Raw genomic sequence first — 23,989 nt, forward strand, 5'->3', positions numbered from 1 at the left:
AGGCTGTATTCTCCCCAGGGAGCTGAGATGGTTTAAGGAATGATTTAAGGCCCAGTGACCAGGGGTAATAATGTTGAAGCGCCATGAGCATCACTTCGTGAAGGATCTGAGCGCTATATAAGAAGCCACTATTATAATTATTATTTTTATTATTTCAATAAAAATGTAATGACCCTTGTTGTTTACTCAGGTACAATGCTGTTATGTTGCTCACAAACAGAAGAGTCAGATCACTTATGGTGTCTCAATCCAGATTCATTCCCATTCCAGCGCTCACTCATGGAAACTCGGGTAACTATGTAATCTTCTTGGACTGTAAAGGGGGTAACCCTGTTTCAGCCCCAGGAGTAGGTGGCAACGGCCCCTACAAAAAAATAGTTGATTGTAGCCCAAAACTTGAAGTGGCCTTCAGGCCTTGTGTGTCTGGTCTTGCATAAAAACAACTCTCCCCATCTTAACCAGATGTATGACACTGACGGATTGTGATATGTTTTGTGTAGGTGACTCATTCGATTGGGAGTAGGACGTGGGTTTTAGCTGAGGTTCCATCTATCCCACTCCTGACACCAAGGATTGATGTAGAGAGACCCAGACAAGCAGAACCACCTAGTGTAGTAACTCAACACACTGTTACATCACCTTCATATGTGCTGCTTAGTTCAAAGGTAAATCATAGTATAGCATTGACTGAACAACATCTAATAATAGTACTAATAAATACATTTGTAAAGCGCCTTATACGAAAAGCCTCTAAGCGCATAAACAGAACAATAAAATATACAATGAGAGAAAGATACAAATTACAAATAAGCAGAATATACAAATAAGCAGCTTCAAACAAATCAGTTTTTAACAGAGACTTAAACAATTTGTAAAGAAGTAGCCTGGTGAATATGCACAGGAAGACTATTGCAAATAAACGGTGCGGCAAATGAAAATGATATGTAGCCATAAAAAATGGAAGAAGCTCTAGTAGTTGAAAGCAATGACTGTTCATTGATATTTGTTTTGTTCACCGCAAAGAAAATATAAGTTCATGTAATAATTTGCTCAAATTTGAAATTGATTGAGAATGGTTTTCTACACAGGGAAGCTACCTGGTGAATAAACTGCGTCCAGTGGATCAGCTGCGTCAGCTCATGCTCAACAATATGGGACCAGATAACCCTGTGGTTGAAAGCTTCTTTAAACTGCACAAGGTAAAGACAAACTAGTTGATCAGATATTTATATACATGTGTTTATTAAAACCAGATTGCTCCGGGCAGATAGGGCTTGTAAGTCTTAAAAAACATCCTACTTAGGATAAGGTACTCTGATCTCAAACCCGGGCAGGAGGGGCTTATAAGCCTTGGGAGGCAGCCCTTCTAGATGAAGGCAAACTCTTACTTCAAACCCTAAGGCTGGGGCAGCAGCAATGCTTCTGCAGGTATTCTGGCAGTCGTATAGGAGATTCTCCCTCCCTCCGGCAGATATTCCACCTGGTGCCTACCAACAACCCTGAAGCTTGACTATGATGCAGTCATTCTTGTAGCGAGCTGACAGCCTATTGACCCCTTGCACACGCATCACACGCGGGGGCTGATGCCATGCTCACCATGTTGGTGGGCAGTTAGGTTTACGTGTATTAACGCCGCGTCGCCTAAAATGCACACATCACTGCATAACGCACGGCATAGAAAACGCACAGTGAAATTGCCCACCAGTATGGCGCATTCAAGATTTTTCTGATGATGACGCCAGGTGAAATGGGTCAATTGACCCAATTCACCTGATGTCATCATCAGAAAAATCTTGGATGCGCCATTTGGTGGCCAATGTCAACGTGTGTTTCAGTGAAGTGCGCACTTTAGGCGACACAGTGTTTGCAAGGTAAACCTATTGCCCAACAAAGTGGTGAGCATGGCGCAGTTGCCACGTGTGACGTGTGTGCAAGGTGTCAATATGGTGTATACAATTTGTAGGAATGATGCTGTGATACTTGTTCCAACAATGGTGATATTAGTTTTTATTCTATTGTAAAATAACCATCTTGTTGTTGAACTTACAGGAGGATCAAGCTTGTGCAACCTGTCTCATCTTAGCATGTTCAAGGGCATCCAGTGATGTGCAAGTTACTGCTTGGGCAACGCAAGCATTCTTTCAATATGGTGGAGCAGCTTCGATGAAACTGTATGGAAGTCACATCCAGAACACCCCAACTAACCTCTTTGGTAAGAAACATACTGCGGTTGGAAGGCGTGCAACTTTTAAGCTGATCAGCTGATTTCCTCTTTTTTTTTAAAACAATGCCATAGAAAACTGAAAAACACTGCATAACATCCTCAACTGGGCATCTGGTGTATGGAAGTCACATCCCAATTACCCCAACTAACCTCTTTGGTAAGACACATACTCCAGGTGGAAGGCATGCAATTTTTCAGCTGATTAGCTGATTTCCTCTTCTTATTTTTTTTAAACAGTGCCATAGAATACTTAAAAACACTGTATAAAAGCTACGTGTGATCGTCCATTTCCTCTTTTTTGCAATCGGAGAGTTGCTTGTCTGAGTTGGCTAGTATCCTTAATCGGGCATAATACCCTGAAATGGGCATCTGGTGTATGGAAGTCACATCCCAAATACCCCCAACTAACCTCTTTGGTAAGACAAATACTCCAGTTGGCTAGTATCCTCAATCTGGCATAATATCCTCAATTGGGAAAATTTATGTATTAATTTTTAGGGCAAGGTTAACATGGCCCATCTCCTTCTTCCCGGTCAAATTGTCTACTAGAGTTTACCCTCACTGGTATTTTGGGTCTTTATATTATGGGCAATATTGTTAGACTCAGCGGAAAACACAGTTGGGAATGATTCTAAAAAGCGTCTAGCCGGGATCATTTTGCCGTAAACTTGCAATGATTCCAATGATGTAGTTCGTTCTAATCCCACCCGAGCAATATGCCTGTGATATTGTTTACAGGACTCTGGAAAGTACTGAGTATACAGTGCTAACACACATTGATGTGTTGGTAAAAACCCCAAATAATATGATTAAACCCTGATGCAAATTGAACCTGTATTATGTAGTTGATTAATATTGATTGTATTGACAGGGAGTACATCACCTGTTACCGGGCAGAGACCTGATGGTCAATTTGCTTCAATTCCTTCTGTATCAGGTAATCATTTGATTAATATTGAAATAAATTATCAGTCACTTACCCAGTTTCCCTTTTTACCGCGTGAGTAGAAAAAAAACAATCATTGGATGGGAGCTACTATTTTAAGAATAAGAAAAATCTTGAACAAATAAAAGTCCATTTCTTAGTAGGTTATTGATTTACCTTTACAATGGTGAAATAATGGGGGTGATTGACACAGGTATGCTTTTTTCAATCAGATGGCATATAAACATTTTTGTCCAACTACATTTGTGTTTCATTTAAGGAGGGCAAGTTGGCTCTCAAAAGAGTATTTGGGGTTATTGTTGGCCCTGAAAAGAGCCAGTTGGTTTTGTTGGACATATCATTTTGCTTAACACACCTCTGCAGGCCATTGCCGTGATGCCCCAGCGAATTGCTGTGATGCCCCTGTAAAAATCACGTACCTTACGTCCACTTGGCCGTCGTGCCCTTTTCCATTGATTCCATAGCATTATTTATTCCAAAGTGTTATTTAATTATGAAGGTAAATTGTTTCGGAACGTACGATCCCGCACACTTGTTTTCACAATGCTGTTTTGCAATAAAAAATGTGTCGAGAACGAGGCACGGTAACCATATCAAGTGTAGCTGAGCTGTTTACTACTAAAAACGCAGCACCAGACTACTCCCATGTAAAAACTGGCTACACTAAATTATGCAATTTCGCGCTGATTTTTTCTATTGAGAACTGTATTTGTAGGGGATGGGGCCGGAGAGGCGTGCGGCCAGGGGCTGGATACAGTCTATGTTTTTCCCCTGGCTAATTCACTGGTGTCCAAGGCTTGTGGTTTTGGATTAATGTTTGTGACACAGCACAACCAGTGACCTGCCTGCCTTGCGACTTTCTTTTTCATTGCCAAACACATGTTTGTGTACACACAACAAGCGTGTAATTGTAAAACAGCAAAATCTGATGATATTGAGGTAACAGCAGAGCCATAATTTTGGAAATCATCATACTCCATCAAGTTCATTATTGATTAATCAACTTGCCAAAAATAAGCAGGAAGGTGAAATGGCTAGAGTGGCAGCAAAGTGCCAACGTTTTGAAGTGTTTTTTAATTAGGTGCGTTTTTTACATTTTTATAGTACTCATTTTAGCAGTCTAGCGTGGCATGAACGTTGGCATGCTCGTTACAACTTACATAGCTAAATACTAGGCCAATTATTTTGTGCTAAGGGGTTGGGGGTTCGTTTTTAATTTCCAGAATCATGTTAGTTATAATCAAAAAAGAAATCAAGAGATTTGTATTAAATTTTAGGTTCATTTTTCCGAATCAGCTGATTTTGTTGAGCCTCCTGGTTGTTGGTGGGAGTGGGGTGGGTTGGGCTTGTTTGTCTCTCGCAGAGTTGGGGTGACGGTGAGCCAGGGATTGATCTTTTCTCTTCAGATTAGCACGCAGGGAATTAATTTTCTAAAAACAAATTCTGTGTGTTTTTTTTTCTGTTTGATTTTTTTCAACAATTCTTTGTTCTGGAGCAATGATTTGTTTTCAGATGAGCAGAAGGAAGTTTATATATGTCGATGAATTAGGGGGGGGGGGGGGGGTAAAATAGGGTAATCATTTGCAATGTGAGTGCTGCAAAAAACTGTACATAATTCAGCAACAAATACGTTCAAAACTTTTATTCAACTTAAATTGCACAGCATGTAAACAGCGACAATGAAATAAATATGGGTTTGAAAGTTGACCACCATCTTGAAATCAGTGGAAAGTATAATAACATAATCATAAACAAATAACGGTTTGAAAATTGCCTTGGTGCCCCTTTCTTTTTTGGAGCTTTTTAGGCCAAGTGGCCGTCCTCTGAGCTCTTTTTTCCCAAATTTAGTGCTTAGTGCATATCACTATAGCGTTTTCCAACAAATAGGGTCTGTACACATGCGTGAATGTAATTCTCATATTTCATTCGAAGGGTTTATTCCAGTCTCTCATTTTTCTTTTTTGAATCTGATTCTTGTAGGTTTGCAGCCCACTGTAGCCTCTACTCCCTTACCAAATACTGGTGGAGTCCAGGCTAGGCAGCAACAAGGTCAAACACAGAGCTCCAATGATGTGGAGTTCTCAGGAAAGTTCAAGGGACTTTGTCTGTATTTTGGCAGAATAACAAGGTGAGGCAAAAGAACTGGGAAAATCAATTTGAAGTTGCCTGTGTTGACGTTACTGAAATGGTTGTACACACTGATTGTTACAGTACTTAGTGCTGACATTAATAATAACTTAACATTTATAAGGTGCACAGTGTTTTGAGACCATTCAAAGGCCCAGTTTGCTACCAAGCTCAGTGTTTTAAGACCATTCAAAGGCGCAGATTGCTAGCAAGTTCAGTGTTTTAAGACCATTCAAAGGCCCAGTTTGCTAGCAAGTTCAGTGTTTTAAGACCATTCAAAGGCCCAGTTTGCTACCAAGCTCAGTGTTTTAAGACCATTCAAAGGCGCAGATTGCTAGCAAGTTCAGTGTTTTAAGACCATTCAAAAGGGCAGATTGCTAGCAAGTTCAGTGTTTTAAGACCATTCAAAGGCGCAGATTGCTAGCAAGTTCAGTGTTTTAAGACCATTCAAAGGCCCAGTTTGCTAGCAAGTTCAGTGTTTTAAGACCATTCAAAGGCGCAGATTGCTAGCAAGTTCAGTGTTTTAAGACCATTCAAAAGGGCAGATTGCTAGCAAGTTCAGTGTTTTAAGACCATTCAAAGGCCCAGTTTGCTACCAAGCTCAGTGTTTTAAGACCATTCAAAGGCGCAGATTGCTAGCAAGTTCAGTGTTTTAAGACCATTCAAAGGCGCAGATTGCTAGCAAGTTCAGTGTTTTAAGACCATTCAAAGGCGCAGATTGCTAGCAAGTTCAGTGTTTTAAGACCATTCAAAGGCACAGATTGCTAGCAAGTTCAGTGTTTTAAGACCATTCAAAGGCCCAGTTTGCTACCAAGCTCAGTGTTTTAAGACCATTCAAAGGGGCAGATTGCTAGCAAGTTCAGTGTTTTAAAACCATTCAAAGGCCCAGTTTGCTACCAAGCTCAGTGTTTTAAGACCATTCAAAGGCGCAGATTGCTAGCAAGTTCAGTGTTTTAAGACCATTCAAAGGCGCAGATTGCTAGCAAGTTCAGTGTTTTAAGACCATTCAAAGGCCCAGTTTGCTACCAAGCTCAGTGTTTTAAGACCATTCAAAGGCGCAGATTGCTACCAAGCTCAGTGTTTTAAGACCATTCAAAGGTGCAGATTGCTAGCAAGTTCAGTGTTTTAAAACCATTCAAAGGCCCAGTTTGCTACCAAGCTCAGTGTTTTAAGACCATTCAAAGGCGCAGATTGCTACCAAGCTCAGTGTTTTAAGACCATTCAAAGGTGCAGATTGCTAGCAAGTTCAGTGTTTTAAGACCATTCAAAGGCGCAGATTGCTAGCAAGTTCAGTGTTTTAAGACCATTCAAAGGCCCAGTTTGCTACCAAGCTCAGTGTTTTAAGACCATTCAAAGGCGCAGATTGCTAGCAAGTTCAGTGTTTTAAGACCATTCAAAGGCGCAGATTGCTAGCAAGTTCAGTGTTTTAAGACCATTCAAAGGCCCAGTTTGCTAGCAAGTTCAGTGTTTTAAGACCATTCAAAAGGGCAGATTGCTAGCAAGTTCAGTGTTTTAAGACCATTCAAAGGCCCAGTTTGCTACCAAGCTCAGTGTTTTAAGACCATTCAAAGGCGCAGATTGCTAGCAAGTTCAGTGTTTTAAGACCATTCAAAAGGGCAGATTGCTAGCAAGTTCAGTGTTTTAAGACCATTCAAAGGCGCAGATTGCTAGCAAGTTCAGTGTTTTAAGACCATTCAAAGGCCCAGTTTGCTAGCAAGTTCAGTGTTTTAAGACCATTCAAAGGCGCAGATTGCTAGCAAGTTCAGTGTTTTAAGACCATTCAAAAGGGCAGATTGCTAGCAAGTTCAGTGTTTTAAGACCATTCAAAGGCGCAGATTGCTAGCAAGTTCAGTGTTTTAAGACCATTCAAAGGCCCAGTTTGCTAGCAAGTTCAGTGTTTTAAGACCATTCAAAGGCCCAGTTTGCTACCAAGTTCAGTGTTTTAAGACCATTCAAAGGCGCAGATTGCTAGCAAGTTCAGTGTTTTAAGACCATTCAAAAGGGCAGATTGCTAGCAAGTTCAGTGTTTTAAGACCATTCAAAGGCCCAGTTTGCTACCAAGCTCAGTGTTTTAAGACCATTCAAAGGCGCAGATTGCTAGCAAGTTCAGTGTTTTAAAACCATTCAAAGGCCCAGTTTGCTACCAAGCTCAGTGTTTTAAAACCATTCAAAGGCCCAGTTTGCTACCAAGCTCAGTGTTTTAAGACCATTCAAAGGCGCAGATTGCTAGCAAGTTCAGTGTTTTAAGACCATTCAAAGGCGCAGATTGCTAGCAAGTTCAGTGTTTTAAGACCATTCAAAGGCCCAGTTTGCTACCAAGCTCAGTGTTTTAAGACCATTCAAAGTCGTAGATTGCTACCAAGCTCAGTGTTTTAAGACCATTCAAAGGTGCAGATTGCTAGCAAGTTCAGTGTTTTAAAACCATTCAAAGGCCCAGTTTGCTACCAAGCTCAGTGTTTTAAGACCATTCAAAGGCGCAGATTGCTACCAAGCTCAGTGTTTTAAGACCATTCAAAGGTGCAGATTGCTAGCAAGTTCAGTGTTTTAAGACCATTCAAAGGCGCAGATTGTTAGCAAGTTCAGTGTTTTAAGACCATTCAAAGGCCCAGTTTGCTACCAAGCTCAGTGTTTTAAGACCATTCAAAGGCGCAGATTGCTAGCAAGTTCAGTGTTTTAAGACCATTCAAAGGCGCAGATTGCTAGCAAGTTCAGTGTTTTAAGACCATTCAAAGGCCCAGTTTGCTAGCAAGTTCAGTGTTTTAAGACCATTCAAAAGGGCAGATTGCTAGCAAGTTCAGTGTTTTAAGACCATTCAAAGGCCCAGTTTGCTACCAAGCTCAGTGTTTTAAGACCATTCAAAGGCGCAGATTGCTAGCAAGTTCAGTGTTTTAAGACCATTCAAAAGGGCAGATTGCTAGCAAGTTCAGTGTTTTAAGACCATTCAAAGGCGCAGATTGCTAGCAAGTTCAGTGTTTTAAGACCATTCAAAGGCCCAGTTTGCTACCAAGCTCAGTGTTTTAAGACCATTCAAAGGCGCAGATTGCTAGCAAGTTCAGTGTTTTAAGACCATTCAAAAGGGCAGATTGCTAGCAAGTTCAGTGTTTTAAGACCATTCAAAGGCGCAGATTGCTAGCAAGTTCAGTGTTTTAAGACCATTCAAAGGCCCAGTTTGCTAGCAAGTTCAGTGTTTTAAGACCATTCAAAGGCCCAGTTTGCTACCAAGTTCAGTGTTTTAAGACCATTCAAAGGCGCAGATTGCTAGCAAGTTCAGTGTTTTAAGACCATTCAAAAGGGCAGATTGCTAGCAAGTTCAGTGTTTTAAGACCATTCAAAGGCCCAGTTTGCTACCAAGCTCAGTGTTTTAAGACCATTCAAAGGCGCAGATTGCTAGCAAGTTCAGTGTTTTAAGACCATTCAAAGGCGCAGATTGCTAGCAAGTTCAGTGTTTTAAGACCATTCAAAGGCGCAGATTGCTAGCAAGTTCAGTGTTTTAAGACCATTCAAAGGCGCAGATTGCTAGCAAGTTCAGTGTTTTAAGACCATTCAAAGGCCCAGTTTGCTACCAAGCTCAGTGTTTTAAGACCATTCAAAGGGGCAGATTGCTAGCAAGTTCAGTGTTTTAAAACCATTCAAAGGCCCAGTTTGCTACCAAGCTCAGTGTTTTAAGACCATTCAAAGGCGCAGATTGCTAGCAAGTTCAGTGTTTTAAGACCATTCAAAGGCGCAGATTGCTAGCAAGTTCAGTGTTTTAAGACCATTCAAAGGCCCAGTTTGCTACCAAGCTCAGTGTTTTAAGACCATTCAAAGGCGCAGATTGCTACCAAGCTCAGTGTTTTAAGACCATTCAAAGGTGCAGATTGCTAGCAAGTTCAGTGTTTTAAAACCATTCAAAGGCCCAGTTTGCTACCAAGCTCAGTGTTTTAAGACCATTCAAAGGCGCAGATTGCTAGCAAGTTCAGTGTTTTAAAACCATTCAAAGGCCCAGTTTGCTACCAAGCTCAGTGTTTTAAGACCATTCAAAGGCGCAGATTGCTAGCAAGTTCAGTGTTTTAAGACCATTCAAAAGGGCAGATTGCTAGCAAGTTCAGTGTTTTAAAACCATTCAAAGGGGCAGATTGCTAGCAAGTTCAGTGTTTTAAGACCATTCAAAGGCTCAGATTGCTAGCAAGTTCAGTGTTTTAAGACCATTCAAAGGCCAGATTGCTAGCAAGTTCAGTGTTTTAAGACCATTCAAAGGCGCAGATTGCTAGCAAGTTCAGTGTTTTAAGACCATTCAAAGGCGCAGATTGCTAGCAAGTTCAGTGTTTTAAGACCATTCAAAAGGGCAGATTGCTAGCAAGTTCAGTGTTTTAAAACCATTCAAAGGGGCAGATTGCTAGCAAGTTCAGTGTTTTAAAACCATTCAAAGGGGCAGATTGCTAGCAAGTTCAGTGTTTTAAGACCATTCAAAGGCGCAGATTGCTAGCAAGTTCAGTGTTTTAAGACCATTCAAAGGCGCAGATTGCTAGCAAGCTCAGTGTTTTAAGACCATTCAAAGGCGTCGATTGCTAGCAAGTTCTGGCAGATTGAACAGAAAAGTCTTGAGGTTGTGTTTGAATGTTGACAGATCAGGTGTGTCCCTCAGCTTGTCTGGTAAGGAATTCCAGAGGCGCATTGCGCAGTTTGAAAAGGCATGGTCTCTGTAACTTGCCAGACGAGTTTTGGGAAATAGAGTATGTGTGATGTAGATGTAGATCTTAGGCCTGGTCTCAAAGTCAACAGTTGTGTAAAGCCTGGTTCATACCTCATTTCAGATACATTTTTCACGTCAAATTTGCTTCGCAATTCGCAAGAAGTATGAACCGGGCTTAACCCCAGTATATTGACTCAATACCTTCATGTTTGAAACACACAGACCACTTTGGGATTCACTTGTTGCAGTTCAGGCTCCATCTGTTGGATATGGATCTCAACAAGCTTTGGTAAGATAGTCTTCTGCAAACATGTCTTGTTAAAGACACTGGACACCTTTGGTATTTGTCAAAGACCAGTCTTCTCACTTAGTGTATCTCAACATATGCATCAAATAACAAACCTGTAAAAATTTGAACTCAATTGGTCGTTGAATTTGCGAGAGAATAATGGAAGAAAAAACACCCTTGTTGTGTGCTTTCAGATGCTTGAATTCGACACCTCAACTAAGGTCTCAAATTCAATTCAAATATTTTAGTGAAAAATTACTTCTTTTTAAAAAACGTTTTTCTAGAGGAGGCCATTTCTCACAATGTTTTATACTTTCAACAGTACTCTATCACTCGTCACTAGAAAGTTTTTATGCTAACAATTATTTTGAGTGATAACCTCTAGTGTCCAGTGCCTTTACACTTTGAATGTTGTTTTTCAGTATATGAGCATAAATTGTGGATACTTTCTTTGCCTAGTACCAATATTGGTAGCTACTTTGTATTAGTAGTGGTATTTTTCATTTTAAAAAGTCACATACTGGAAAATATGTTTCTTGTATCCATTACTGTTTATACTTTCTTCATGGTTCAGCTGATGACTAACTTTGATGATAATGAGTTACGATGGGTCCTGGATGAATTGCAAGCATTGAATGACTTCTTAGATAAGAACTCACAGTATACAGCAGTAGCTGAAAGGTAAGACAGATGAGACTAGGATAGCAGAACCTGTTTAGTTTCAGTCATCAGTCTATGTCTTGGGCATTAGATGTGAAGGGACTATTAATACCTTCTTTAGAGCACACTGTCCAATATTACCTTCTTTATTCGAGCCCCAGTTGTAACACTTGTGTCCTTAAAGGCAGTGGACACTATTGGCAATTGTCCAAGACTAGCCTTCACCGCTGGTGTGTCTCAACATATGCATAAAATAACAAACCTGTGAAAATTTGAGCTCAATCGGTCATCGAAGTTGTGAGATAATAATGAAAGAAAAAAGACCCTTGTCACACGAAGTTGTGTGCGTTTAGATGGTTGTATTTCGAGACCTCAAGTTCTAAATCTGAGGTCTCGAAATCAAATTCAGGGAAAATCACTTCTTTCTCGAAAACTATGGCACTTCAGAGGGAGCCGTTTCTCACAATGTTTTATACAATCAACCTCTCCCCATTACTCATCACCGAGAAAGGTTTAATGCTAATAATTATTTTGAGTAATTACCAATAGTGTCCACTGCCTTTAAGCAAAACACTTAACCATGGCTTTATCCTTTGGATGTGACGTAAAGCCGTCGGTCCTGTGTGTTGTGTAGCGCATGTAAAAGAGAAGGGGTTCGCCCAGGTGTTCCTTGCTGTGGCTGCTGAATGTGCTGTAGCACCTTGTAAACCCTTATAAGGTGCTACATAATTGGGTCTCAGAGTTCATCACTTTCAATCACCTCTCTTTCAGTATAAATGTATATACTAAGCGCCTTGAGTACCTTGTTGGTGAATATGTGCGCTATATAAGACTTCAGTATTCGATATTGTGTTAAGATGAAAGCTTTGATACCATTAATTGATGTCTTGGTTTTGTTGTGATTGCTCTTTGTAGTGTCATATCTACTGGGATGCTAAGTTTTGTGCGACCTGATTCTGTGATAGGAGGACCAATGGGACAGCTACAAAGAGAACACAACCAAATGCAACAAGGTAAACAAACAAGTTCTGACAAATAATCTCATTTTCAAATAAAAATTGCAATGACAAATTTGGGGGAAAATTCTTAAATTAAAGATAGATTAAAAAGGATTACAGAGGGACCTAAAAGTCACTCTTTTTCACATAGACTTACATTGGGTTTAATTTAACTACATTAATAACTATAATAATAATAACCATTTCTTTGGCGCTCTACAATTAACACAGCGCCTTACAGGAAAAACAAAATAACATAAGTAGAAAACAAAACAAAAGAAAAAATACAATATTGTCCGAGAGCAGTGAGAAGTGAAAGCTGCCATTCTTTTTTGTTCACTCTGAAAAATGTTCTATATTTGTGTAGGCGCCTTGATTGGTTTTCTGGGGAAGTATTTAGTAGTAGTAGTACATGTAGTATAGGAGAGTGCTATTCACATGAACTATTTAACTGGGGTCCCTTTCCTATTTTTAGCATGGTTATAAAATGTAGCAATGTTGGTCAAGATTTTACAAGAGAACTTGGATAGTAGAATTTTGTGTTGTCCTTTCACACGAGGTGCACTTTGTACAATTTTACAACCACGCTACGATTTAGCAAGGGACCCTTGTGTAAAAAGGGCTTAAGTCTCAATGTGAACATTGAACAGTATAACAATGAGCCATATTGGTGTTGTGTTTAGGTGATGCTGAGAATGTGGAGAAGAAAGCTTTGCAGAGTTTGCATCAGTTAATCAAGAAAAGCTGTGAAGTATTGGCTCTACTTAAACTACTGTGTTATCATCAGTTCCATTCCCTAGCTGCAGCATTACCACAGGTATACATTTTATAGGATTTGAGGCATTGCATGGTGAGCTATCAATATATATTTGGTTCGTGGAACTGTCCTGCTTTTGATCTACTACCTGGGCGAAAGGTATAGAACATTGGCTGGGACTACTACTTTAGCTTATAGAGAAATCCGACGCACACCAGGCGCACAAGTGTTGAGCACCGCGCGCCATTGCTGCGGTGTTCCTAGTTTTGTGCACAAAGACATGCGGAAATCATGTTCCTTTTCACTCTTTATGGAAATTAGATGTTTTCCTCAACGACTTTACACAATTTCCCTAACAGGACATCATGATTTTTCAATGTAGATCACTGACCACCAACAAAATAGAAACTGAATCATCTTGAATATGGTGCTTTTTTTTAGGCAAGTTAGGGTTTAAAGACACGGAAACTGCATAGTACTCGCTAAAATGCGTTACATCGGCAAGGTATTTTGTTAGAATTTCAGTATTTTACTTTCTGAATGATTTTAAAAATGTATCAAGAATGTGGTACGTTGTTATATCAAGCAGCCACATCAGGGAAATGTCATAGATTGTTGAGGAAGACATTCAATTCCCATAAAAAGTGAAATGGAAAACGATTTATTTTGTGCACAAAACTAGGCACAAATACATTGCAGCAATTGCGTGCGGCGCCCATGGCGGCGCCCAGCACTTGCGCGCCTGGATTGGTGTATAGGAATGTCATTAACTGCACTATCGTGGAGTGAGTTCTTAAATTGGTCACAACGTTTTGACTAGCTTGCTCTAGTCCATGTCAGGTATATTCATACACTATCAATCACGTACAGATACAGGGTGAGTCAAAAGAAGTTAACTGGAATTGTTGATTTTTTCAAAAACCAACAAACGACACTTAAAATTTCAGGAAAGCATTTTTTGACAAGCACTCTCTCCATATTGTTAGAAAAAACAAATAAAAGAATTTATTCATAAATCTCGGTCAACTTCATTTTGACTCGCCCTGTACAGGTAAAATGCTTTGTCAAGTATTCCGTGGACAGCTTGCAAAATGAGTACCTTAATTAAAATAGACATAATTCTTCTTAAAAATGTTCAATTTCTGCATATAGTAAGACTCTATTGCTGCAATTCCCTTTTTTTATTTATTAAATATTAGGATGTTCAGAATAAGTTGAAGCAGATGACGTTGAGAGATCTGGTCATAGATGGCAAGGAGGTAAGTGTAACCAATAGAGGGCGCTCTTCAAATGAACTACCATTTTATTTTCACTCCTTTGTACTGATTATTCTTGTGTAATTTTTATTGGAATTTTATTGTAATGCTCCCTCGAACAGGCTGGTCCTTGAGAGAGCACAATATATGTTCAATTAATTATTATTATTGTTATCAAGGTAGTCCCAGTAGGCATCGGGTTGGCTCAGTGGTTTCTTCCCCTGCCTTTTTACTTCTGTGGACCCTGTTTCGAATCCAACCTCAGACTGAAACTTTGCATGTGAATTGGCTTTTCAGTCCCCTTTCCTCCAAAATAAAAAACTGAACATTTCTTCTTGTTTCCTATTCATTCTGTTATGGGCGCTAACCCAGCTTGGAAAACTATGGAAAGCCATAAGTGCAAATCAAGAAAAGATCGCTATTTTGGGTTACAATTAGTGCTGGGCGAATAGTGAAATTTTGTTATTCAGATACAGCTGGCCAATTATCCGAATGGATATTCGAATAGTTGGTTTTTTTTTTTCGCTAGAGGGCGCTGTTCGTTTGTGAATGAGATCTTCTGGGCGGATTGATATTAGTTTTAGACAGTGTCACTCGGTTCATTCATAAAAATGACCGGATCTAATTTAAAGATAGCGATTTGCTTTTTCTTTTGATCGTGGATGACTCTGTGAAGGAAAACTTTTGTAATCTTTGAACAAATTACGTCAGAAATGTCATTGTTTTAACTCTTCACGGAGGTGAGCATAGTTAAATACTTAATTTATGCTGTTTTATGCTGTCTTAATAGAAGTTTCATTAGGATTCAGACAAAACATTCATGTCAGTTGTCGCACGACGTCCACGGATATTCGGATATTAAAGAATATCCGGTTACTTGGTTGTAATTACAGAACTATCCGGTTTATAAATAGCTATTCGCGCCCTATGCGGATATCTGGTTAAGAAAAAAAAGGCATTGGCGATTACGGATAGGAAAACCTATTCGCCATTAAGCGGATATTCGAATAATTCGCCCAGGCCTAGTTACAATGTAACCAAATTTGTTGATTTTGTTTCAAACAAAACAACTAATTATAAGAGGTATTTTATTTATTTGAAAGTTTGCAGAAAATGTTGAACGTTGTTAAAATATCTTTTTTTACGATTTAGTGTTTTACTAACATTCGGCCGACCATGCCAACCAAGGCGGTTTGTTTATCATCAAAAGAAAGGTCTACGGTATATCCCATGTTGTCTACTTTGACACTTTAAAGCCACTGGGCACCTTTGTAGTTGTCAAAGACCAGCAGTCGTCTCACTTGGTGTATCTCAATATATGCATAGAATAACAAACCTGTGAAAGTTTGAACTCAATTGGTCATTGAATTGCGAGATAATAATGGAAGAAAAACACCCTTGTCACATGAAGTTGTGTGCTTTCAGATGCTTGAATTTGAGACCTCAGCTGAGGTCTCGAATACAATTCACATATTTTAGTGAGAGATTACTTCTTTCTAAAAAACTATGTTACTTCTGAGGGAGCCGTTTCTCACATTGTTTTGTACTATCAACAATTATTTTGAGTAATTACCAATATTGTCCAGTGCCTTAAGTCAATAAGAAATAAAATCACCAATGGGTGAGTTCATTTTGAACCATTCAATATTGTACCATAGCTAATGGAACCATATTATCCAATATTGACATTTGTTGTTTTGTTGCTGCAACAGGTTTGTGACATGTTGATAACATCACTGATCAATCACTACATTGGAGACAATGCTACCACTGATGCAATAAGTAGCAATCTACGCGAAATCTGCCCATCTATATACAGTCAAGATGATGCTGTGTGCTCCAAGGTATGACAATCATAAGGTCATAGGTCACTGCTTTAGACCCATTGCACAACCTGCCATGCACTTGCACCTGCTTCTCCTGTCTGCCATTTAGGGGTTCAAAACATGCACAAAAGAATGGAACACCTGTTTATACGTGCATTGGTATTTCATCAAGTATCTCTAACAGTTAGTAAATATTCTGTTAAATTGATACAATACACTTTGGGTTTGGAGGTTGGGTACATTTTTATCAATTTTTGTGCATTTATGCCTACAGCTTTTCGTTTACTTTTTTAGTCAATGTGTTGTTTTTTGTAATTTTTTACAATAATGAGTGTAAAAATGCAAATTTACATGTAAGTCTTTTTAATTTCTGTCGTGTATTTTTGTGATATTTTTAATAAACCTTATACCTTATTGAATGAATGAATGAATGAGTTGGTGCGTAAACACATGTACCATCTTTTGTGCTTATTTTGCAGAGTAGGGCTTTTAAAATCAAAGATTAATGTTAATATTGGGCTTCTTGTTTGCAAGTTTTTGAGCTCGCATGCTTTCGTGCTTTGCACTTGGAGTTCAGACTTTTTCTTAACAGCCTATCACATCCCTGGGGTTGAGACATTTTAATGTTTCATCCTTCATTAATGATTCTTGTTTTAATTTCCAGGCAAATGAGTTAGTTAAAGGAGCTCAGCAAGCAGAGACACGTTCTAACAGAAATGCAATGCTACAGGAATCATTGAAGGTAAAGTAACACTAGTTTGATGTCATATTGCTGTAACTTAGGAAATCTCCTATACTTTATTGTTGACTTGGTGAGTGAAATTTAATTATTTGTAATTAGCCACTCAATGATTGTCCCATAAAACTTGTTAACAAAACTGGGACTCAATTTTTTAGAGCTGCTAAGGACAACAATTTGCATAGCATGACATTTTTGGCTTGATAACAACTTCTGAATTTCCACAGGATAAGCAAACAACAGCTGAAAAACAGTAACAAGCAATATGCAACAAAGGCAAACTTGGTTGATAATCCTATATTTATCAAGGAAGAAATTTCATGCTAAGTTAATTGTTGTGCTTAGCAGCTCTATGAAATTGGGGGCAGAAGGTCAGGTAAATTGATGTTATAATTACTGCCGCCACACAACCCTGGGAGACTGCCAACATAGGGCTAGATAGCTCGGTTACTAGAGTGTATCCACATTAATCCAATTAACAAGAAGCCACTGTTATTATTACTATTATGTTTGTATTCTTATTGCAGTTATTTAAGACGATTAGTCCCAAGTTGATTCTCTCAGCAGTATGCAGTGAATATCATCAAGGTAAGATTTGCATTGTGACAGCACACCTTATACTGCATTGTAATCAATAATACCATTTACTGTAGTCATAACTAACGCTGCAGCATTGTAGGGTATCGTGGCCGAGCGAATAAGACCACCGAACTCAAGCTCTGGTGCTTCTGTTCAGCAGAGTGTGGGTTCGAATCCTGGTCATGACACTTGTGTCCCTGGGCAAGACATCTACAACTGCTTCTCTCCACCCAGGGGTAAATGGGTACCTGTGAGGGCAGAGACGATTCTTGTGATTGATTAAGCTGAGTTATTTGTTGCACAGGCTGTATACTCCCCAGGGACCACCTTGTCCAAATTTCACATCTGTTTAATTTGGTTGAAGGTTCTTATAACTGTTCATATTACCTTTTGTTTTGACAGTGCGGTTTTATGACGGAGTTGTTGATTTAAGTCTGTCAGCCGCTGAGAAGAGAGATCCCCAGAACTTAGCTTTGCATCATTATAAGAATGGTAAACCATTAGAGGATGTACAAGGCTTTCAAGCATTCACTGCACGGTAAGGATACATTGTATGTCATGTATCACTCAATCATTTCCTTGTAGACCTCTTGGCACAGATGTCAACTATTGCTCAAGACACATTTATTTCGGCAGGTTTTTTATTAAAAAAAAATTAATGTGACCTTTGGCCGGCTGATATTTCTATTGATAGTTTTTACCTATTGTTCTCGATTTTACAGTGTATATTCCATATTTAAATGTTCTTAAATAATTGTTAATATCTCTATTTTTACTATTGTAATGCGCATCTGTATATATTTTGTTTTAAATTTTGCGCATAATAAATTAATATAATGATTATGTTTTGTTCTAGGTATGAATGTTATAAGTGTATAACAGATATTCTTGATGAGTTATTACTATTGAGTCAGACCCATCCTACATCTCCTGCTGTACCAACACACCCAGGGCCTCCACCTCAGACTGATCCTAATAGACTATCCAGTCTAGAGTCTAAAACATATGTAAGTATCACACAGTTGTCATCTAGCCTGTTTCACTCCACTGCAGGAGGAAAACCTCTTCACCAACACAGTCACTTTCAATAAATAAACAATTGTTTTGTTATACCTTGGTAACATTATTATTCCTCTTCTCAAAGTTTTGTTTAGTAAGCAGACGAACAGTTGTTCAAATAAAAAACCATTCTTCACTGTTCCCTCGAACCCGCTGCCGTTTTGTACAAAGTGCTGGAAATCGATCAAGGTAATATACACCGGTAAACAAAACTCATGTTACCCTGCGCGATGTGCAGCCATGCAAAATGCGTCTTTGTATCACATCACGTGGTTGGTTCTCGACCAATAAAACTTCACAATTTGTTACCGAGGTACAACAAGTATGAATCTTCAATGATGTACATAGCTTCACAGTCAACTGTTTCTTGTGGCATTTCAATTCTTTGCTTCAAAACATGTCAATACTTCAACATTCTGCAACCCAAATTAGATGGGGGGTTTTTCAGACCGTATTGCTGAAGATGAGATTGTGTATGCCCTTAAATGTGCTTGATTGATGGGTTAATATTTAATGAATGATGTTAATTGTTTCTTGTTAAAGACACTGGACATCGTTGGTAATTGTCAAAGACCAGTCTTCTCACTTGGTGTATCTTAACATATGCATAAAATAACAAACCTGTGAAAATTTGACCTTAAGTTGGTCATCGAAGTTGCAAGAAAATGATGAAAGAAAAAAAACCTTGTCGCACATATTAGTGTGCTTTCAGATAGGAATAAAAGGCTTCTGGCCAGAAGTCTTTTATTATTTTAGTGAGAAATTACTTCTTTCTCAAAAACTACATATGTTACTTCAGCGGGAGTCGTTTCTCACAATGTTTTATACTATCAACATCTCTCCATTGCTCGTTACCAAGTAAGTTTTTATGCTAACAATTATTTTGAGTAATAACCAATAGTGTCCAGTGCCTTTAATGCTTAGATGGAATGAATGACGTTAATTGTTTCTTGCTTAGATGGATGAGATGGTGAAGAAAGCCTTAGCTTCAGATGATGAGTTGTTCCATGTGGCTCTTTATGATTGGTTAATGGAGAAGGGTCTAAAGGATCGTCTTCTTGAGGTAAGATGAGATTAAATATTAATAGTGGCTTCTTATATAGCGCTCAAATCCGCCACTCGGTGGCGCTCAGTATTTTTCTGCAAGGTATTGTGGAATAACGTTTTTTAAGTTTGAGACCAATTCAAATAGGAACACTGTAATGGTTTACAAGTTGATTCGGTGTATATGCAGTCAATCAGACCAGGATGACAGTGGCGTACTCCTTCATTTTATGATAAGTGTATTTGAGTGTAATTTGGGGCAACTAAGTTCACCAATGGGATAAAGCAGTGGTGACATGAGGGTAGCTGCCTTATGTATTTCTAAGGAGTTTGTTGTTTTACAAAGACCTTAGAAATGCATAAGGAAGCTTAAAAGTAAGCTGTAAAGGTCGGGGGTTCGAATCCCACCGAGTAACATACCTGTGATTTTGTTTACAGAACCAGGGAAAGTACCGAGTATACCGAGCTAACACACATCCATGTATATGAATCAAACCAAAATTAATAAAGCTTAAAAGTAGTTGCCACTTTAAATTGAAGTGTACAAATCTTATGTATTTATGATTATGTAGATTCAATCTGTGTATGTGGAAGAGTATATGAAGCGTGCCGCCATGTACTCATCTGATAATCTACAAATGATGGATCTCTTGTGGAAGTATCATGAGAAGTCAGGGAACTATCCAGCTGCTGCTAGGATTCTACTCAAACTAGCGGAAAGACATAGGTAAGGGAATGAAAGAATGGCGACAAGGTCTTTACTAGCCTCTTCAAACTGTTTAAAGTCTGACTCGCTACTCTTTTCTATTCATAAACACCGTTTTGGCCCTTTGTGTTAGAATGCGTAACAATGATGGAAAATCTAATTTGAAGCAGTTCTTTTGGTTAAACAACTTGTATTTTTCTTTGTATGCATTTTTTAGTTCTTTCTGTATTTTCTGTAATTTTTTTTATTCAACAGGGCTGGTTTTCACTTTTTTACTTTCCAAAAGCGCTTTGACGTCATTGTAATTTTGCGCTATATACAAACTGTTGATTATTATTATTTATTTGTTGATGTTTGTAGCACTGATGTGATATTACAGCAGCGTATTGAGTACCTATCCCGTGCTGTGATGTGTGCTAAGAGTAGTAACCTAAGAACTAGTGTAAGCAGTGAAGGAGAATTCCTACAAGAACTAGAGGAGAAATTGGAGGTAACTAAACAAACCTAAGTCATGTCTGAATATTCAAAGAATCACTTGCTGGTAAAAGAGAGTTCATTGTTTCTCCAAAATATATTCATGTCTGTCTTGTGGTAAAAAGTGAGTTCTTTCCTGAAACACTAAGATGATAAGTGACAGGGCTGGAGTTTATAAAGAGATAAAAATAAGATTAATCTTAAAGGCACTGGACAGCAAAAAAAAAAAAAATTAAGATCAAATTCTAAAAGAAATGGAGAAATAACCGTATAATGACGTCCCAGATTGCAGAATAGGGCTTTTAAAACCCAAATAAAAATAAAGTTTGAGCTCGCATGCTTTTGCGCTTTGTGATCAGAATTCATTTTTTTCTCAACAGCCTATCACATCCCTGTATTTAAGTCCTACTACATACATGTTTTGATGTGATGTTGATTTCCTATAGGTGGCCAATCTTCAGCTACAGGTCTATGAGTCTATTGCAAGATTCAGTACAGCTGATCCTAGATATCAAGAAGCATTGTCTAAACTCAATGTGGAATTACAAGATGTTTCTAAGGTAATAATAACAATGATATTCCTAGGTTCTTTTATAGTGCTTCATAACACCCTAAGAGGCGTATCTAAGCGCTTAGTGTTTCCTCTTGCAAGGTATGTGGAGCTTTTTGAAGTATGAGACCTATTCCTTTATAGCATCATGTAATGGTTTACTTGGGTACTGTGTCACAAAATGCTGCTGATCAGACCAGGAACACTTGTGCGAACCCCTTCCCTTTGCAATAAGTGCACTGGGTTATTTTAAGTACATTACATAACACACAGGACTTACCGCTTTACGTCCCATCCGAAGGACGCAGCAATAATGGTCACAAAAAATTCTTGTTTTTATGTAATTTTGATGTTTTCTTTTCTATTGTTCTTATTAGTCTTGTGCAAGTTTTATTGGAATTTTAAAGTAATGCGCCCTCGAAGAGGCTGGTCCTGGAGAGAGTGCAATATAAATTTAATAAATTATTATTATTCTTTGTAGCTGTATGGAGACTTTGCTGATATTTTCCATCTTTATGAATGTCAACTTGCTATTGTTCACTGTGCTGGACATTATGAACAACAACTGGTTCAATCTCTGTGGCAACAAATCATTGACAAAGGTAAACTAGGATCCTTATTCAGGCTTGATACTTCACAGAGGCATTGAAGGCAATTGCCTCCATGACCCCCTGGTCATTGACTTGGTGCATATGAAATGCTGGAGTATGAATTTAAAATTTCATCATAGGGTGCCCTTTACCAAGGAGAAAATGCCTTGGTACTCTTGCCCTTTCAAACACGAAGCAAACAGGCCTGCATTTTAATGCACCTTCTTGTTCAAAGTTTGATTTCTTTATTGTATTTATTAAGAATTAAACTGTTTTCTTTTGTGTGATTAATTTCTATTCCACTATATTCCTTCTTTATGCAACTACCTATATAAGTAGGATTTGAAACTTTGCATGGTGGAAATACGATATAGAAAGGTTTGCGGTAACACCATGTAATGACTATCTCTAATGAGTTAGGGTGGTTCTGAAAAGAACCGTTGGTTTCAACTCTACTTTTCTCCAGAAGACGATCAGAGCATACTGATCGAAACATCAAGTTGAAACTAACGGTTCTTTTCAGAACCACCCCAACTCATTAGAGACAGTCATTACATGGTGTTACCGCAAACCTTTCTATACCTATATAAGGTTGGATTTCTTTATAATATTGTATTTATTAAAAATAAAACTTATATTTATTTTGTGTGAGTGATTTTACATGCACATTTTTTTGGGGGGCAAAGAACTGTTCTCCTTTTTTAAGGTATTTGGGGTACCGCCCAGAAATGGCTGTTAGCTACAGTGAACAAGTTATCAGTCCAGTTTGGAATCTATATTGTCAGTAGATGATGTAGTCTAGGGATAGTTTAAAGCCCCTTTCACACGAGAGCAATTTAGCAAGGGTCCCTTGCTAAATTGTAGCATGGTTATAGAATTTCACAAAATCTACATTGTGTGAAAGGACAACAATTTTTCTACTGTCCAAGTTCTCTTGCGAAATCTTGTCAACATTTCTACATTTTACAACCATGCTAAAATTAAGCAAGGGACCCCAGTTAAATTGCTGTCGTGTGAACAGCACTTTAGTGTAACTCAGTCAATCTGTGTATATTGAGCAGGTTTTCTTGTTGTCTTATTTGATATTTGCTGCAGATCTTGATAACAGTATTGGTAAACCACATGAGAGCAGGATTGGTATCTTAACCAATAAACTGCAATCATTGGGCCGTAAATACTTCACATCAGAACGATACTTCCCAACAGGTAAGGTGAATGAAGAGTGTGGATTGTAGAATGTAGAGTGTCATGTCCGAGTGGTTAAGATCATCAGAGTCAAGTTCTGGTGGTTAAGTCACCAGAGTGTGGGTTCCGAATCCCCGTCATGGCACTTGTGTCCTTGAGCAAAGTGCAACTCTTCAACTCGTCAGTCTTCTAAATGCCTTTTAATAATATTATGTGTGTATACTTGTGGCTTCTGGTTTTTCCAATGTATTTTTGACTATGTATATAATATTAATTTATTATTTATTTATTCTTCATATTAATTTTTATTTCATGTATTTTTTAACAAGTTTGATGTTTCCATGTGCAAATTCAGTTTTTCAAAAATTCCATTTTTGAGTTTAATTAAAAATTAAGTCAAGGTTTGTTGCTTGACTGAACCTAAAGAAGATGGTTAGTCCCAATTCTTATATTACACTTACTTACTTGACAGGCTTTTTGGTTCTCTATTTGGAGAAGAAGAGTTGTGAATTGAACTGGGGGACCGTGTGGGTGTTTAGATGCTTTCTGAGTATTGGTACTCCAATGTCTAAGCTACACACTATATACGATGGGCACTTCAAAGCAAAGGTAAGCATTGTATGGTTAGATGTAATGATGTATAGTTGCATAGATGTATCTGGTTTAACTTGTGCATTCCCACAACTCTAATACTACCGATGCGTACAGGCACCGACCCCACTCATCAGCTGATCAGACTCGGCTTTAGGTCGCAGTAGTTTACAGCATGGAGCTGTTACCCATTGTACTTTAAGCAGCCCTGTTTGAGCGGAAGTCTACCGCAACCACTTTCGGCCTGTTGGTGTTTACATCACGGTCGGGGTTAGTTAACAGGGAGGTCAGTTTACCATGCCTCCCCATTGGATTTAACTTTGTCATTCAACAGAAAAGTTGTGGTACTTTAGCAAAAAAAGTCTTATGGGAACACGGCTTTAGCTTCCATGCTTATTATAATAAACAGGTTGTTGTGATAAGGAGTCAATATACTTTCTTGATGTTCTTATTTGCAGGATCCTTTCTGGCAAACATGTAGACAACCATTGCATCTACTCAATGTCATATGTGCATTACTGGATACATTTGCTGATTCTCCTAACGTTGTACCTGTTTATGAACGGTAAGAAACTCACTCACAATCTATGGACAGATATACACTTGCACATGTGCGCTGTATTTTTTAATGCATGGGGGCGCTATCACTTCTATATCACTTCTATTTATATCACTTCTAATAATAATAATAATAATAATAATAATAATAATAATAAT

At 38.5% G+C, this 23,989-nt stretch overlaps 1 protein-coding gene across 1 annotated transcript in view; it reads left to right on the forward strand.

Moving 5' to 3' along the window:
- The window catches only part of LOC139945963 (nuclear pore complex protein Nup155-like), a 40,473-nt gene that overhangs the window by 12,358 nt on the left and 4,126 nt on the right, over nucleotides 1-23,989 (forward strand). Inside the window, exons 11-34 of the mRNA XM_071943506.1 lie at nucleotides 191-291; nucleotides 501-665; nucleotides 1,089-1,199; nucleotides 2,050-2,212; nucleotides 3,096-3,161; nucleotides 5,151-5,298; nucleotides 10,192-10,258; nucleotides 10,833-10,939; nucleotides 11,834-11,931; nucleotides 12,600-12,733; nucleotides 13,873-13,932; nucleotides 15,642-15,773; nucleotides 16,420-16,497; nucleotides 17,022-17,082; nucleotides 17,476-17,611; nucleotides 17,930-18,080; nucleotides 19,091-19,195; nucleotides 19,749-19,903; nucleotides 20,243-20,372; nucleotides 20,803-20,916; nucleotides 21,388-21,508; nucleotides 22,592-22,702; nucleotides 23,154-23,290; nucleotides 23,731-23,837. Coding sequence (XP_071799607.1) covers nucleotides 191-291; nucleotides 501-665; nucleotides 1,089-1,199; nucleotides 2,050-2,212; nucleotides 3,096-3,161; nucleotides 5,151-5,298; nucleotides 10,192-10,258; nucleotides 10,833-10,939; nucleotides 11,834-11,931; nucleotides 12,600-12,733; nucleotides 13,873-13,932; nucleotides 15,642-15,773; nucleotides 16,420-16,497; nucleotides 17,022-17,082; nucleotides 17,476-17,611; nucleotides 17,930-18,080; nucleotides 19,091-19,195; nucleotides 19,749-19,903; nucleotides 20,243-20,372; nucleotides 20,803-20,916; nucleotides 21,388-21,508; nucleotides 22,592-22,702; nucleotides 23,154-23,290; nucleotides 23,731-23,837 — 2,758 coding nt within the window. The remainder of the gene's footprint in view (nucleotides 1-190; nucleotides 292-500; nucleotides 666-1,088; nucleotides 1,200-2,049; nucleotides 2,213-3,095; nucleotides 3,162-5,150; nucleotides 5,299-10,191; nucleotides 10,259-10,832; nucleotides 10,940-11,833; nucleotides 11,932-12,599; nucleotides 12,734-13,872; nucleotides 13,933-15,641; nucleotides 15,774-16,419; nucleotides 16,498-17,021; nucleotides 17,083-17,475; nucleotides 17,612-17,929; nucleotides 18,081-19,090; nucleotides 19,196-19,748; nucleotides 19,904-20,242; nucleotides 20,373-20,802; nucleotides 20,917-21,387; nucleotides 21,509-22,591; nucleotides 22,703-23,153; nucleotides 23,291-23,730; nucleotides 23,838-23,989) is intronic.

This window comes from Asterias amurensis, chromosome 13 (assembly GCF_032118995.1).
Source record: "Asterias amurensis chromosome 13, ASM3211899v1".
NCBI classification, from domain to species: Eukaryota; Metazoa; Echinodermata; class Asteroidea; order Forcipulatida; family Asteriidae; genus Asterias; species Asterias amurensis.